Below are 17,990 nucleotides of genomic sequence, written 5' to 3' on the forward strand. Positions count from 1 at the left end.
CTTTTATATCACTTTGCTTTATATTATAATAGACAACGCGATTGCGTGTCGACAACGATCTTTTTTTTATTCGTATTAACTTAAATGTAATGTTTTTCATGTTTATATGGTATTTTTGATAGTTGTGTCAGTATCGATATTTAACGAGGGCGATTTAAAAAGTAGTTGGAGTTTAAAAAAATATTTTATTTTTTTTATATATGTATATTTATAAATATAATATCCCTTTTCTTCAATAAAGTCATACACCTTCAGCAAAATAAAAATAACATTTTGTGTTAGATGGTGTTGCAACGTCTTCGTCGTTAAATTTAGTTCGGATATGAGTGTTTAATTTTAGGAATGGTGTAAATTACCAGGGGTTATGTTCAGAGACAATAGTCGGTGGACCTTGCCATTTATAAGGCATTATGCTAGTTGAGTTTTGATAGATTAGTAGGAGCGATCTTGTATAAAATTATATATAATACGAGATCGCCTAATGATATTTTTCATTGATTGCTTCGTGCACCTTTGGAAATAAATTAGCGTAAAGGTAGTTAGCAGAGGTCTTATAACTTGAAAATTATTTAGTAAGGGAAAATAATTATTCCAAGATATGTTTTGTCTCTCAATTTTAAAAACGGTTACACATGTCGGTAAAAATTATCCGAATAATGCTGTAACATTTGAAGATTTCGTTGAGAAATTTCGCCAAGAACGTCGATTTTTGGTCTCGGTGGTTAATATTCGTGGCGTGGGTCGAAAATAATTTTCTTCCGAAACATAGGGTGAAAGGCAGCTCAAAACATGTGTCATCCTCACAACTCTATCTACCTTGTTTAAATTCAGCAATCTCTTAAGTGACTTTAGAAGTATGAATAAAAATAAGGCAGATTACCGAACGGGTTACCTCATGGTGTAAAATCTAATCAATTCAAAATATTCTGTATTAAAGTAGGCTCATAACAGCATTTTTATGTCGCCATATTACAGTATTGAAATAAATGCAAATCTACCACCATTTCGGAAAGTTTCTACCAAGAAGAACCCTCAAGAAACTCAGTAGTTACTCTTTTCCACCATTTTAATTACAGAATGTATGTCAATACAGTATATTCATAAATATTTGGAACCTATTTCTTAATTTTTATGCTCCATGGAAGACAATAGAGACAAAACTTGGTATGGGTTCTTTTGGCTGGATTTGCAATGGTTTTCTCATTATTTAAACCACAACATAACAAGACAGGGTATTGGTTTTGTGGTAGTACACAAAGAGTTATTATCAGTGTTCATGACATATTTATTACCTTTCACAGACCTGGGTGATTTAAGTCTTTTTTTTGCAATAGCGCAATGATTTAAAAGCCAACCTAGTGATGTAAAAATTCGCAGGTGCGATCCTGAACCCTTGGGATAATGTCGTCCTCACTCCTAGCACAAGCTTTAGGCTTTATTGGAGGAGTAAATAGGAATATTAGACATTAGTTATTAATTAAAATGAGGATTTGCAACAACTCCTTTAATATAAGTATTGTTTCGTATTTAATAAAATAAAAACAAAACAATACGTTATTACATTGTATACATCCACATTATATATATCGACGAAATACTGTCCAATAGTTATATAAAGTAATTTAAGTGATGTTGTATGATTCGAGAGTAAAAAATATATTCATATTAAACCAAATGTATAATGTATGTATAACAAAGGACTGCAATCGAGACCCATATTAAATAACTTCATATCCCACCGGCCGTGTTTATTGACAGAATGAAGTGAAGTAGTTCATCAATTACGTTAATTAAATTTATGTTTCAATAAACTGTCACTGTATCGATTACCTTGAACAACCTCTAGTATCACGTTGATAACATGATTTTTCAATCGTGAATTATGACTTTATTAGTTTTACTGTTAATAAATGCCTTATTTCATTTATAAAAATCTTTCGAATTTATAAAGACAATATATACGTACTTCAAGTAGACCGGCAAATATTATTCTATATTATTTGTGAATGAATTAGACTCATTAAAAGGGAGACTTAAAAACAAACAATAACAACATTTAAAGTAATTTTTTATGTTACTAGCTTTTATTTGGTGTTACAAAAATCTATAAATAACAGAATGAATACAATACATATTGTATTGCTAATATATATTATGACTATCGAACGGAACTTTATAACAAGAAGTCATGATTTTGCAAGTGTTCGAAACTTAGCAAGCGAATTAAGGCCACAATAGTAAACAATATGGGTATCGGCTCCCGACCGATCTCGGTGAAACTTTGTCGTTCGAAACATTGGAGAATAGGTCCCGGATTGGAAACTTGTGGAACTCTTTGCACCAGGCTTCCTTTTGACAAGTCGAGCGTCGGGTCACGCTTTTCACGCTCGCTCGACTTGAGTTTGAATCGAGGCGCCGATAGGGACTCTTAACTCCTTCGATTGACTTTTGAGTGTGACTGTATACGTGACTTTAATGACCTTACTTTTGTAACGTACACAAAACAAATTATATTAAGTTTATTATTAGCCAGCAAGACGATTTAGTTTTAGGGGATGACGACTTAAACATTGTACAGTATCCTTAGAATATTAAATTTCGAATGTTAAATCAATGATAAAGAAAGAGGGACTAGTGTTTAATTAAAAAACCTTTAAACTACCTTTATAGATTAGACCGTTACTCTTTCAGTTTGAATAGCTATAGATATTGTTATTTAATATTTATTTTTGCCATCATACTAGTGCCACAGAGAATTATTAGACCTTGCTTTGTAGAATTGCCGACATTCTTAACGCTCGGTATCGTAAGTCGATTTTAAATAAGGTGTAAATTATGCAGTCAGTTTAAAATGTATATATATATATTGTTCTTAAATATTTTTAAATTGTTTTACATTTGTCTACGTCTTACTCATAAATATATATTTAATACGCAAGAATGTATTTTGCAAATGTATACCAATAAAACTTAGTCTATGTACTAAATCGAAATATCTTTGATATCGGCGACCTGAAGTAAAATACCCGATAGGAGTAAGTTTGTTTGTTGTTGAACCGCATCTGTCAGGGGTGATGGCAAGTTCCACGCTCTATTAGAATCGACACCAACTTCCTCCGTTCGATATTCGGATGCAATATATTTGCAATATATATCGTAAGTTGTTCGCATTATGTGCCTGAAAAATGTATGACTTAAGTACATTATGGGATGTTGATATAATATTAGTATGGGATTTTTAATTTATATAATAGTAACGTATTCCTTAAGGAGGAGAGATCTTGGCAATTGGACATTAGCGAGCTAATATTAATGATATTTCTATTTTTATTGGTTTACAATGTATTACTTATGTAAATCAAAGAGGCTCTGTACCCCTAAACTAGGAAACTCCGTATCTTAGGGGCCAGTGACTTTATAATCAAGGCTTACCTTTGTTAGATTTATTACTGGGCTAAAGCTGTTACTGATATTCGTGTGTGCTATTATATCATTAATTGCGACGACAAATAACTCACCGTTGTCAACTGTACTCAATCTAAAATCTATTCCTGGAATCCCTTTCTAGAATCCCTGAATTTGGAACATAATAATATTTGATATAACTCATAAATTACTCTTAGTGTACAATATAGGGGAATAAAAGTAATATTGTGTTTTTTTTAACGAAATTTAAATATGATGATTTTACAAATGGCAACACTACTACATAAGTGACGATTGAAAACGATTACGATGACAAGTTAAAATATATACGTATGTCATTTAAATATTATCAAGCAACATCAACATTAATTAAAGTATTATTTGTTAAACGAAATTTTAGTTACCGCCAACTGACAGCTATGTGCTGCGAATATACATCGATATATCATTAAAGTGTATATTGATAATAATTACACAATCACAAATCACCAAATTACACAGGTAGAAACAATATACGATCAAATGAGATCAAAGTTAAAATAAGAAAAAATAGAAATATAATTGTGTTATGAACTACCAAATAAAGATGCCTTTACGAAAGATTTTTTTTTAAATATTATCCCCGGGTGGTGTATTCCTTACTAACATGATACGTCTCCTTTTACAACGTATCAGTAAAACATATTCGTTACGTCATATTAAATCAGACGTATTTTTTTCGAGGCAATGTGCGAAGGAAAACCTCTAGAATATAATATAATTGTCAATGTTGCACTAAGTGAAGTTCATACCGTAGTAGTTCGCGGACGCAGGCTGGAATGTCCATGGAATTTCATTTCGTTAGTGGCGTTCCCCGGGTTGCGGATTCCTGCGGTCGTCCGCGCCGTCTCCCATGAACCCTGGCCGTTCATTCATTTTGCTTCACGCTCAAACGCCTATAGTTCAATTGAACCTCTCATTCATTATACACTCCTCCCTTCACACCCGTACGTTCAGACCTTTTGTTTCTCCCTTGAATATGATTATTTGTTTTTTAAAACATATAGACGACTCAAAAGAGTTTTTCTTATAAAGAATGATTGTGTATTATAATAAATGTTTTAAAACTGAATTTGTGTTAAGAGGTTTGTTGTAACCTAATTTAGTAAGAAATACAGCGATTTTAGCGATCCATTATGAGTGAATTTGGAAGCCATGAAATATTCACAAAAGAAAATAACACGTGAAATTCGTTACAGACATTGTGAGTTGTTTTTACTTTTAAACTTAAGCGAAAACATATATATACGAACCTTGACCTTTTCCCATGAAGGTACTCTTATATATTTCTTATATGTATATTCAAAATGTAAGCACCTTACATTATATATATACTATTAAATTTTGTAGAGTTTGTGTTTTTGTGTTAAACAATTTCGTAAGAACCTCATAGCAAAAATATGTTATACTGAACAAGACTGATGTTCCGGTATCGGACAAATAATATTCAAAGCGTCCTCCTATGCTTACAGCATTGTGGAGCGTCTCGACGGCAGCTGAGCCGTAATATTGTGTTATACTTTATCGAATTTGCATGTTTTTACTGAATAACATTCCTTTGGCTCAGCCGAGATCAAAGGCCGATGCGAAAGTGATTTCGCACTGAGTTAGTTCAACAAGATTCAGTTTCGCCCCTCCTCGTCCGCTTCTGAATAATTTTGATGTAATAAGGGAAATTGTAAATGGGCATTCGACTTTTGATATTTTATACGAACTTCGGTCACAGCATCTCTCTCCCTTTTCCTTCACACATCGCCCGAGGCTCATTTCTTACGGGGAAAAAATTAGTATTAAAATTAAGTTCTTTATTTTGCTATTACCCACTAAGCGAACACTAGTCCGGGCGCTAACTTTAGTCTCTTATTAATGTAACTTAAACGTTGTGAGTTTAATAGAAGCAAAATCTATAATATATGTAAGAAATAAAATCTTAAAAAATCTCGTTAATTTTCTGTGTTGTACTAAAGTTTTCGAGTATAATGTAATATATAAAAATAATACAATTAATAATGTTTCCTTTCAAATAAAGTATAATTTTAAATCAACTTCAAAGGTACGATAAAAAAGATTAACCCCTAACACCATTTTGTGACACCATTTACATTTCTATTAAAACTGGAACCCAATAAATTATTTATGTACGAAATAACATTAAGAAAACAGCGCTTGCTTCTTTTCTCTATGTATGTTTAATGCGTAGGTAGTGTTCGTTTGATGTCGCTTAAAGGGCCGACGCCTCGGAAGCGGCTTAGCAGCGGACAAGAGAATCACCTTTGCCGATTTCACTCCCTCTTTTTAAATTATTCCGGTAGCGATCTGTCCGTGAAATTGTTGCTTAAGAACTATTTTATGCAGTGGTCTTTTTATCTCTGTTGAAAATGTTTTACAAATAGCCTCTTGGAATACATTAGCGTTTCGCTCAGTCTTTTGTTCGTCTTCCTCTTTTAGGAGATTTAGAAAAATACGAGAGATAAACGCTTTCTTATATTTTGTACCATTTAAAATAATTCTTTACAATGGAATTTCTAGTCATGCTAAGAAAGAATATATAAAGGATTTTTGTAGATATATTTGTATTTTTATAGATTTACATAAGAGTACTAATCCAGTAAACTTACTTATAGAATATATTACCTTTATTTCATATTCGCTTTAAATATTATAATATACGATAAATGTTTGTTTATATATTATAACTATTGATGCAATATTAACTTTAGAAAAAAAGAGGTTGCCGTGCTTCAAAAATTTCATGTACATGTAATACTAACTAACTAATGTATTGAAAATCTTGGGTCTAGCTAATATATGCCAAAATATTACATTGCATTATGGTTCACCTTACACAACAGTTTTTAGGTTAAAAATAAAAGTAAAAACTGAATTTCTAAGTCTTGATTCGATGATCTAAGATTTCTAAGTCTTGATTCGATGATCTTTATTTATGTTGTCATAGAAAATCCTTATAAAAAATATAAAAATGCTTACGATTAATGAAAAGGTAATAGCATGGAAATAAAATACTTAATAAATTTGATTTTTCATTATAGTCTACTTCTATTTTTTCTATGGCCTCATGGATTTACGATTTTTTTGTTCCAATAATCTCTTTCTTAAAATGCTTTCTTACAATCAGACATCGTATTTTCAAATAGTCTATAAGAAATCATCTAGTTATACTTCATTAAAAAGTTTGACAAGCATTCGTTCTCCACGTAAACATCATTATCACAGCACGATATTCATTTTTATCAATGCATCACGTAATGATCAAATGTCTGAATAGAAACTGAATTGTCGTAATGAATGGTGAGTCTTACGAATGATGAAAATTATGTATGACTGTAAGTTTGTTAAACTAGAATTATATCAACGCATCCAAAACGTTTCAACTAATACCAAAATGCATTTCGATATTTAAAACGTTATATAAAATGTTTACGATATTTCTATCGAATGTTATGTAACCGACGTAGCGTGTATTTGATCCGTATGCTTTTACACTTATTGATTTCGAAGCATCAATACACGTCGGGCATGTTTATACGGTATTATGCGAGCACACGGGATCCGTCGGATTAATATCGAACTAATTAGCGACTGTTGTGTTCCGTGCTCAGTCCTCATGTTAACATTCAAATACGTACGTTTGTTCGCGTCTGTACGTGCGCGGCTTAATTATAATCAACCTGCTACGGTTTTCGACTTGTTAATGTTTGTGTTAAGATTTCGTTAAGCTTTAAACGTTGGTCGATGGATAGGGGTTAATCGTTGATTAATTTTAAGATTTACGATATGACTATCGATATCGTAACAGATTACAGGTAACATTTCTACAAAATAAGTTTGATTTTAAAATATAGGTTTGGATAAAAGAGAATATAAACTTCAAATTATGATGGGGTGATTCAAAGGTCAATTGCTACGGAGCTATTGTACTTATATGAATATAGATAAATAAAACACGTACTATAAATTTTCACGTCTAATTGGCATCAAAATTCTGTAAAGAAATCACACCCACACAATAAACGTAAGGACTCGCCTACCGACAAAGAGCTTGTCACAAAAGAGCATCCCTTTACACTCGCATCGACAAGAGAAATGTTGTATCTCAGTGAATATCGATTTCAAATAAAATTGCAACCTTTTCAGATAACGAGGTGATGTTTCCCCTTTTCAGGGGCTTGTCGCCTCGTACATTGGGAATTTATACACCGAAATAAGGAGATAACGAAGCTAATGGTTGAACCGTGGAATGTGCGAATTGGCCTCGCGACGCTCGTGAGAGGCGATGCTCTTTTGTTGATGATGTATACTTCATTCTGTTTAGAGATTCTTATAATATAAATATCATTTATTTATATATAATCTTATTTAATTAAGTTGAAGAAACAATTTTTTTTTGGCCAATTACGAAGTGTTTTATACTTCGAAATGTTGTTGCTCGATTAAGCTATTTTTAAAATTAAAGAGTATTTTCATACAATAAATTCATCTCATGTTCGGCGTTGAAGGGAAACATCGCGCGTATCCACCCATACTGGAAAAGCTTTGTGGGATAAGCTCCAATATCTTCTTAAGAGGAAAACTTTGCCATCCATTTAAAAAAAATTACGTCATCATATAACTTAAATATGTCCGTTTTTTTGGATTAGAAGTGAGACCAAAGAAACGATTCTAAGAGCGATTTGTACCTTTTAAAATAAAATAAGTTAATACACGATTAATTCATAATTATATGCAATAATTTTATATGCTATTCGTGTATATACATACAATAATATTATAACCATGATAGATCGTCTTCCCGACTATATTATCTAGTAATAATTAATAACAACATTCAAAGTAATCAGTCTCTCATAGTCTCCTTTGACTCTACATCGGCTTTAGTTTTGAATACGTATACTTATATGCTCAAATGTAATATCTGTTTGTTTTAAGATGCATTAATAATAAATATAAAGTATGCTGATTGTTGAAATTTCGTATTCCTTTTACATACTTAATGATTATACGGTACAATATTTATAAATCAAACAAAAAAGTATCGCGCTTATTACGCGTTACTGGACGTTTTGCTTGTCTTGTTTGTCTCAACCATTGTCGGATACACTGAATACCACCTGAAGCAGCTTGAGACGATGTGTAAGACACATATATGATAGCATAATATAGTTTTAAAGATATTTCGAGGTTTAATAATTATGTAACAGTATGTTATCAAAAGGAAAAAAACGGTTTCGGATTTTTTTTTTAATTTTTCTTACTTAAAGTACAATTTGACTACTGCGATTGTACTAACCTTGTTTATTATTTCGCTTGTCCACCCCGCGGCCCGAGTTACTTGTTGCTTCCAGTTACAAGGCAGACTTGCTGTTCGGTTTCTCGACGTTGGTCTCTCGTGACACTCCTTATTTATTATAGGAATATACAGCTGCGGCTTTATTTGCTTTTTGAATATGGATATAAGAATTTTTAACTTAAATATTCTATTGATTTAAGATTTATTGGTTCGGTCTTACTGAATATCGGCCTAATACATTTAAAACATTGTTTCTTTTCGTCACCGGTAATTAGATATTTGGACTACTATAAGTAATTTGTTTGATATGCTAGGTGCATAAAAAATACAAAAAAAAGTAAAAAGTAAAGTAGATGAATTATTAAAGTTCGCACAGTGATTTATTACAATCTGAGTGACACAAGCTCAGACAAACACATCGTTTTGATAATTGTGACATAAGTCTTAATATTATTAAATAATTATCAAAATTAATAAAAAAAAAAATAACTAAATGACTAGTTTTTTTTTTAATTTATAGAGCATATATAGATGACACATAGATGTTTTTAAAAGACCAATGCTCTTTGTAAAAAAATAGTTATGACGTTGTCTGTTATTACAATTGCTCACTCGCATGTCAAACCGCAACACTAATACAAAGGGGTGATTATTTTGGTACTAAAAGAACCATTCATGCAAAAATAACACCTGTATCCATTGGAAATGAATATGAAAATTATTGTATTCTTAAAATGTTTCTTATTCTTATACTTTGAAATAATATTGTCCACAGATTCTTCTACTTGTACCACTTTTCGTTCTACGCATACCATTACCGATTCAACGGTCAGTACAGCAGCTTAGCTCTCGTCACATCTTGGCTGTTTATACAAGTGAGTACTTTTTATATTTTTTAAAATATATATTAGACTAGCTGTTGCCCGCGGCTTTGCTCGCGTGGAAATTTATTATATTACAGAATGATTTAAAATATTACGTTAATTTAAGACCTCGTTTGTGGTTTTGGTTTACTTTCGTGGGCTAAATACACCAGACTGCTTACAGAGCTCACTCTCGAACAGGCTGTAGAGCTGTCCATACAAAAAAAGTCTTCTCTTATATCTACTCCGGCCATTTTAGAAATTTGACGTTGTACTTTATTAATTGTCACGGTGACACATACTTTAAGCGCGAACTGTACTCTCTTGAAATTAAAGGGGTATTCTGATGGTATCCAAGATATTCGTGGATTATACACTATTTCTCCTTAAGTACAATGATAACTGTAACTTATGACATTACGATAGAGAACCCTTAATATTAGTTTGGTGCCGTTGCATAATTTTTGAGGTCTTAAATTCCTCAATAACATTATTGGCGCGCCGATCTCCTTACATATAAAAAAACCCTTGGCTTCAAGACTAACCCATATACGAAATTTCAACCCCTATTTCAACCCTTAGGGCTACAATATCCAGAAACGTTTAAATACGTATCTACTTATTTTTAATCAATATCCCAAAAACAAATTTTCAGGTTTCTAACTTAAAAAAATAATGGTATTCCCTATAAACTTTCAAACCTTATTTCACCCCTTTAGGGGTAAAAAATCCAGAAACGCTTAAATACGTATCTACTAATTTTTAACCAGTAACTCAAAAATTGAAGTTTCATGTTTCCAACTTAAAAAATGACGGACTTCCATACAAACGTTCAACCCCTATTTCACCCCCTTAGGGGTTGAATTTCCAAAATTCCTTTCTTAGTGGGTGTCTACTCAATAAAAAGATCCTACTCACCAAATTTCAAGGCCCTCACTTTAATAGTTTACGCTCGGCGATGATGAATCAGTCAGTCAGGACTTGTTATTTTATATATATAATATAAAGCAAAGCAAGCGCCACTGAATTTTCATGTACTTAATGTGTTGAAGGAAAACATCGTGAGGAAACCTGCATGTGTCTAATTTAAAAAAGATATGCCACATGTGAATCCACTAATACGCAATGAAGTAGCGTGGTGGAATATGCTTCTAACCTTCTCCTCAAAGGGAGAGGAGGTCTTAACCCAGCAGTGGGAAATTTATAGGCTGTACATGTAATGCACCTCTAACCTTGAGAACTAAAAAGTTAAGTTACTTGTGCGTGAAATTACATAGGCTTACTCACCCTCCAAACCGGGTCATAAAAATATTAAGTAGTACTATTTATCGGTAAAATAATGATGATTTGTGGGTTATATCTACCCAGACGAGCTTGCACATAGCCCTTCCACCAAGTATTTTACTTATTTGATCAATATATAATAAAATCCCAAATGATTAATCAAAAGGTTACTAATGAAATTTCTGTGTTCTTTTTATTTTTATAACTTAACTTACGCATTGTATAGCTTAGTATACATTAATGATTTTGAGAGATTTAGAGATTTTGTTGGAATCTGACGAATAGATGTTACATCTGACAAGTGTAAACATAAATTGATTTCCGGGTAAAGTTCTGACTTCAAACTATTTTATCTCCTTTTGCCTGATATTTTCCAAACCTTGCTGTAAGTTCCATACGCTCGGTTTTATCACGCTCCCAGTATCAAGTTTTTAAATCATATGTAATTAGTTTATGTCATCATATGTATCTTATTGTTATGTTATTATAAAGAATAGTAAATTTATGTCAAACATTATAATGTTGTTAATAAATTATTTTTAAACCAAGTTCAGCAGGAAAAGTCAAACTAAATACTGTCGATACAATTGGCAGTATTTATTTTATAATATAAATAATTTACTTTAAAATATCACAGGCGAGTGTAAAACGCAATTGCGTTTCATTACAACTCGTCGCTCGCGTCATGCTAGCGCTGTGTTTACGCAGTCCACTTTGATGTCGGTCAGATGCCGCGGGCCATACTGTCCGCTTGACAAACTGTTTGTACAACTCGATATTAGCTCTTAAACCGGTATGCGGTTATTAACACAGCAATAAAAACAAAATAATTCCGCTTTTCACAGTTAACGTTGATTTACGCTCATTTCACAAAACTAACAGGAGAGTTGACTTTGATCAACATTTTGCGAGTAAAGTTTTTTAATAACATTGTACTTTAATATAAGTACATGTATTTATGTTGGCGAAGTCGTATAAGCTGACCATCGACAAAAAAGTCGTACTATTCTATTTAAAAGCAGCAAAATAACCGGATATTTATTTGTCAAATACGCAACGAAATATTAAATAAATAGGATAGTGCTGACAGAGCAACAATGAGACGGGTCAGGGGTACGCCGGAGGGATCATGGACCAAGTTGAGATTTTACGCACACAAGTACTATATATCCGCCTCGCGAGCCTCGTGGTTATTATTTTTAAACTAAAGGAGAAAGCCTCTTATCCTCAGAGCGTGGGCCCCGAGCATTTGTCAACAAATCACGTCCCCATACGTTATTATGACTTAGCACTCTTGACGCCCGTCACCTTACGAATTTCCACGTGACGTCGACGTCAGATTGAAGCTGAAATTTCCGCATTAAATTATTCAAGACTTAGAAATGATATAATTTCTTTAAATTGTTATGAGTACATTTTTTATTGTTATATTTCTTTCAAACTTAACTATTTAATTATGATTTTGTGATGACGTGGTATATTAAAACCATCCCAAAGACGGAATTATTTATAATACATCAAATGAATATATTAAATTCAAGACTCATTGAAGTATAAATAATATGACATATTTCAGGCACTACATTGTATCGTTAAAGGCAGGAAACAATTATCGTATAAAGAAACAAGCGGACAAACATTTGAGACGGGGAAGTGGGCATCGTTGCATGTCGGGAAGTAGTCGGGAGTCGATTTCCGGGGCGGAACTAATAACATGCCACGGACCCGCCCGGTCGGTTGCTGACAGATATTGTATTCAGTTTAGAAAGCTATTTAAATAAACAAAGACGGGCTTTATTCTTATAAAATAAAACGAATATGATCTTTATTATAATATTGACTGTTTACAATGTTCGTCAATGTATTTTTTAGTAAAATGTTGAGGAAAATTGATCGTTTTTGTTACTCTTCTATCATCGTTTAAAGTATTTATTGCATTAAAAAAATCTTAGTAAGTAATATAGTACTTTTCGTTATTACATATTATAATTAATTCTAAAAAGTCTATATGGATTTAATAGATCATATGATATATCCAAATGTTTCTAAAATAATAAGTTATGATATGGTTTTAGAATTTTTTAATTTTAAAAACGTTTTGGTAATATTACTCTTACTGTAAAAAGTAAAAATTGTTTAGCCGTAGAATTAGTGGTCAGTGGTACCGAAGACTTTACGTGTTTACCGAGCCATGTTAGAGCACACGCTCCTTATTTCTAGACTCAGGGCTGCTACTGAATTTTTTGAGATATTCCTCTAAAACTTTATCAGTCCGACCCGGGATCTGCGTTTGATTGATGTCATTGATGTTGATGATGATGCGCTCAAATCTGCAAAATTATATATCCGCCCTCTCGATCAACGAGGCTCTCGGAGATTTCTCATATCACGCCAATAAACAATTTCGCTTCGGACGCAATTGGCAGACATAAAATTCTTTACACTTAAAACGACGAGACGATAGAAACAATAGAAATATAGAATCGCCGTTCTCTCATAAAAACTACTTAAAATTTGTAATTTTCCAATAATAAATACATAGGATCCATTATAATAAAAAACAAAATATGTTCATGTAAACAAAATTTAAACCACAAAAAGAATTATTTAAAGATCTTGCTATTTATTATCAGAATAATTATAAATATTGTTAAAGTTTAGCTGTACGATCCGCAAAGGGGAACGGTATGCTCTGTCAGATTACAGGGCGGGGGACGTCGAAAAACGGGAAGGCTCTACGGAATGCAAAGTGGGGCTTATCTTATAATCATCGAGCGTGTCAACTTATTAATAAAAATCATATTTCATGCTCGCCCGCAAGCGTCGACGCGACGAGCATACGTTTGAGGCTCGCTTCATTCATTTTAAAACCGGAACAAGTTGATAGTCACCAACACTATTTAAGTTCTTATAAGCCGCATACATATTTTATAAGTTCATTGAATCTTTCGTTAGTTACGTAAAGCCTAAATTTCATCTATTATGAACATGCTTATATCTGAAACAACCAAACCTATTAAAAATATGTTAATAAAAAAGTGCGTCAGATATTAAACCTTAAATGATTTGGTTGAAATATGTAATATTACACGTATTTTAATTTAATAAAAACGTGATATTTCTATAAAAAATAATATTTTCCTCTCTGTAATAATAATTGCAGGACTGTAACAGATTGTTTGGCTAATTTTAAGGAAGTCCTAAATAAACAAGGATCAGTTGTGATGAAAGCGCAGCAGAGTGGCGTAATCTTCGAGATATCTCGCTAATCGTAGTTTACACTTAGTTACACAAACTGCGGTGTGCCCTTAACTAATACTTCCTCATAAAATTTACGTACACAATCACACTCAAAGCGATCTATCAGAATATTGTATTAGGTACGTTTAAGATTATGTAAAGTATATAAGTTACAAATATTAATTAAGCCTCCAATTTAAAAAAAAAATGTTTTTTTATATGCATTCATATGAACACTGATTCGTAGTAAAATGTATATATGATATGAGATATGTGTTTATATAACTAAAAAATATATTATAATTATTTCCTTAAATATAAACGATAGCTTTTAATAAAGCACTTCGAGATTCTTAGAATTTTATATTTTCTTGTATAATTCGTAAACAGTCTCTTTGTCTACGTCAGGATTAGTTAAATGAAAAGGAATTTTTTTCGGAAGAATATCTCTCGTCGGTGGAAAGCTCAGAGCGTTGTCGTTCATTTGTTTTTTCTTTGCATTTTAAATCAAAATAACTTCATTTTCGTCAGAATTTTCTACCGTCTTGGAATAATCAACGCGCCGCCCGTAAAGAGTTTAAGACTATTTTGCGGGAAAAATTTACGATCACAAAGAGGTCTGGCCTCTTTTTGAAAAGTTTAGTCGTCTCTCGAGCTGTCTGTAGTCTTTGTTTCTAAGTGTCCTATAATTACAGTTGTGGAGGGTTACGCCCTCGCACTCAACAACCTGTGACGTATTTACAGACATTTATATGCTCACGACAACGACGAGGTTATGTAAACCTATTGTAAACTCTTTATAACGTTTATGTATAGCGATATAAGCTTAGATATTACCAATAGCCGACATAATCTGTTACAAATGATCTGAAAATTGATAAAGAGACGTTTTTTATTCACGTACCTTTCAAATAGGGTTGAGGTAAATCTCAAAGCGGTTTTAATGGACGCATAAAAGGGCACCATCTCTCTCCATTAAATAACGTTCAAACGTTTGATCCTTTTTTATATTTGCCGTGGTGATGATCATCGAGCTGATTCATAGTCCATGTTAATTAAGGACACGTAGCATCCTAATTCCGCGTCCTCTGCCATAGCGATCGGCCAATGTCTACATATCGCGTCCCTTTTTATATTATATTTGCTAGCCATAAATTCGTTTGTCTATAAATACTTGATGCCATAACGAAAGATAAGTTAAAAATATATATTCTATCCGTAAATCCTGGTATAATTTTAATAAATAATAATTGAATTACTTAAGCAAGTTTTACTTATTTCGACATCGAAAATTTTCAAGGTGTCTTAAATTCTCAATAATAATCTGCTACAATCAGCCGTAACTTTAAAAAAAAATGTTAACGTAGGATTGAGAAAATATAATTTCAAATAAAAGTTGAGTCGGAGCGGTCACAAGTTTCTTAATTAAAACTTACGTTGGGTGTCGCGAGGGGAGGGTACTTTGACCCAGAAATAAATAAATAACACAGGGACCATTCGTGACAGTGTCACGAGTCGCTCATTTATTTGTCTAAGGGAGTTTGCTTCGACAGACGTGTCTCATAATGCGCCACAAATATCTGTAGTATCTACAGAGCCGGATCCTCGCACTCGCTTCTGTCTCGGCTTTTCTCTTTACCGTAAATTGATTTGTTTTTCCGCTCAGTATTCCATAAATATTATACATTCAGATAAACGTCACCGCAAATATATTCAAATTTTCGATACTTTGAATAATAATATACACAATTTCATTGTTGCAGCATTCAATGTTATACTTCTTCCATCACTACGAGCTTCCAGTGATACTACAGCAGGCTCAGTTACAACAGCTTCTGTTACGGACGCATCATGGTATGGGTGGCATGATGGGCTTAGCGGGTATAGCTGCTTTAGCTAGTGGTGCCGCCTACCACGATGCCCCCGGTACTGGTACCCAGGCTACGCCACCCACCACTCAGTCAACAACGCAAACCGTTCAGAATACAGTTCAATCTACGACACAAACGTCACCTTCTGTATCGACTGTCCAAACAAATACCTCTCATACTGGAGACGTGATATCTTCGCGAAGTACTTCGACAGATACAACCGCTACTGATACTATTACAACTACAGGAAATCCAAGCGAAGAGAGCGCTGTGGCTGCTCCAGTAACAGTAACACCGGTTGAGGAAAAGACTATGAAAATTGAAGAAATCAAAAGAAAGAAGTCGAATGACGACACTAAGACGATGCATAGCAGCAGCTCGGCTGCTGGAACGCTTGATAGTGACGTAAAGTGTGTTTCAAGTGGAGCCAACGACGATATCGTGCATAAAAATAACTCTAAAGTTGAGAGTTTAACTTTAGACCGTAGACGAAGAGAGACCATGGAGATAAACGAAGACGATCCCCCTCCTGTTTCCAGCACAGCGACAACGGCGGTTATACTGGCTCCCAGAGCGTCTCCTGAGGCTGACGATTTAGACTAGTAACATTCAAACTATGTACCTCTACGCTTTCGATAAAACATTCAGTATATATTTCACTTAGGTTTAAAAGATTCAAAGTCAGGGCCGTAAATATAGATTTATCAACTATTGTAAAGTAGATGGTACTTATTTCTAAAGGTACTTTTTAATTTAGGCTTGAGGATACTTAGACGTGATAGACGAGAATGAGAGATGTGTTATAGACAATGCAAGCGATATCGTGTTTGTGTTGAGTTTTTAGGCGGACATTATGGGTAAGTTCTCATGCATCGGTGATTGTAGTTGTAAGTCTTGGCTGGCGTCGCAGCGAGTGTAAATACCTATATGTCGATAAATATTTATTAGGATATTATTGTGTTGTATCGAGTTTTTGTAACATCGAATATGCGTAGCGAGAGGTGCTGGAAGTCGGCGTATTCTTTTCATTCGTGATTTAGTTTATTGCAATAAATATTTTTGTTCAATATCGTGTATTATTTATTATATAAATAATAAATGTATATTCCCTTTTTATCTTACATTTTAATATTCTAAGAAATTTTATTCGACATCGGGCCACATCCATGGATTTGTTATTATAGTTTGAATAAATATTTTCTATTTATATTATCGTAGTTATTTATTTCATTCCGAATGCTGTACTTGTTCATTAGTTTCTCTGGATCCAGAATTATGACTTTACCACGTCCCGATACTAATTTATCTTAAACTGGGCCTTAAAAATGTATCAACCTTTTTCACAAAACAAGCGCATAAATAAACAATATTTAAAAATATAGTTTTTCAATCTAATAAGAACATAATACATACAAAATATAAAACAATATGCTACGAGTAATTCATTTTGTATTATAATTATGATTTTAAGTATATGACACATGTAAATCGTAAGTATGCTGTGTATTTGTATATACGAGTATAACAAAACAGTTTTTACCTTAGAATAAGTTGTTTATCCATTGCACCTGTAAATTTTTTTCTCTACTTGCTGAGGTTGTTTAAGCCCAATTTTTACATATTTTTGTGTTATGCAAGATTAATATAGTCACAATAAATAATTGAATAATTATTTTATATTTGTAAACTCTACGTTTTTAATATCTTATACGATCTCTATCAAATGGAAGAAATTGTATAAAACAATAAATTTTCGATTTCCATGATTACGTTTTACGGTACACAGTTCTCAATATTGAATCGGTATAAGCATACTCCAAAGCTGTATGGCAATACCTGATTTATAAGCATCCAGCCGTATCTATGTCATTTACTAGACTCACTCTCCTAACGAATGAGCTGAATTTTACTGGAGAAGAAAACAAATTAATTTAAAAGCGCTACGACGTAGCACAGTTG

The 17,990-nt window shown here is 32.9% G+C and overlaps 1 protein-coding gene across 2 annotated transcripts in view; it reads left to right on the top strand.

Moving 5' to 3' along the window:
* Positions 1–17,240, top strand: part of LOC113397153 (membralin) — a 102,324-nt gene extending 85,084 nt beyond the window's left edge. For both annotated transcript variants that reach the window (XM_026635375.2, XM_026635383.2), the window contains exons 10-11: positions 9,549–9,648; positions 15,924–17,240. In XM_026635375.2, coding sequence (XP_026491160.1) covers positions 9,549–9,648; positions 15,924–16,634 — 811 coding nt within the window. In that variant the 3' untranslated portion in view covers positions 16,635–17,240. The remainder of the gene's footprint in view (positions 1–9,548; positions 9,649–15,923) is intronic.
* Positions 17,241–17,990: the final 750 nt, after the last annotated feature.

Source organism: Vanessa tameamea, chromosome 18, assembly GCF_037043105.1.
Source record: "Vanessa tameamea isolate UH-Manoa-2023 chromosome 18, ilVanTame1 primary haplotype, whole genome shotgun sequence".
Taxonomy (NCBI): Eukaryota; Metazoa; Arthropoda; class Insecta; order Lepidoptera; family Nymphalidae; genus Vanessa; species Vanessa tameamea.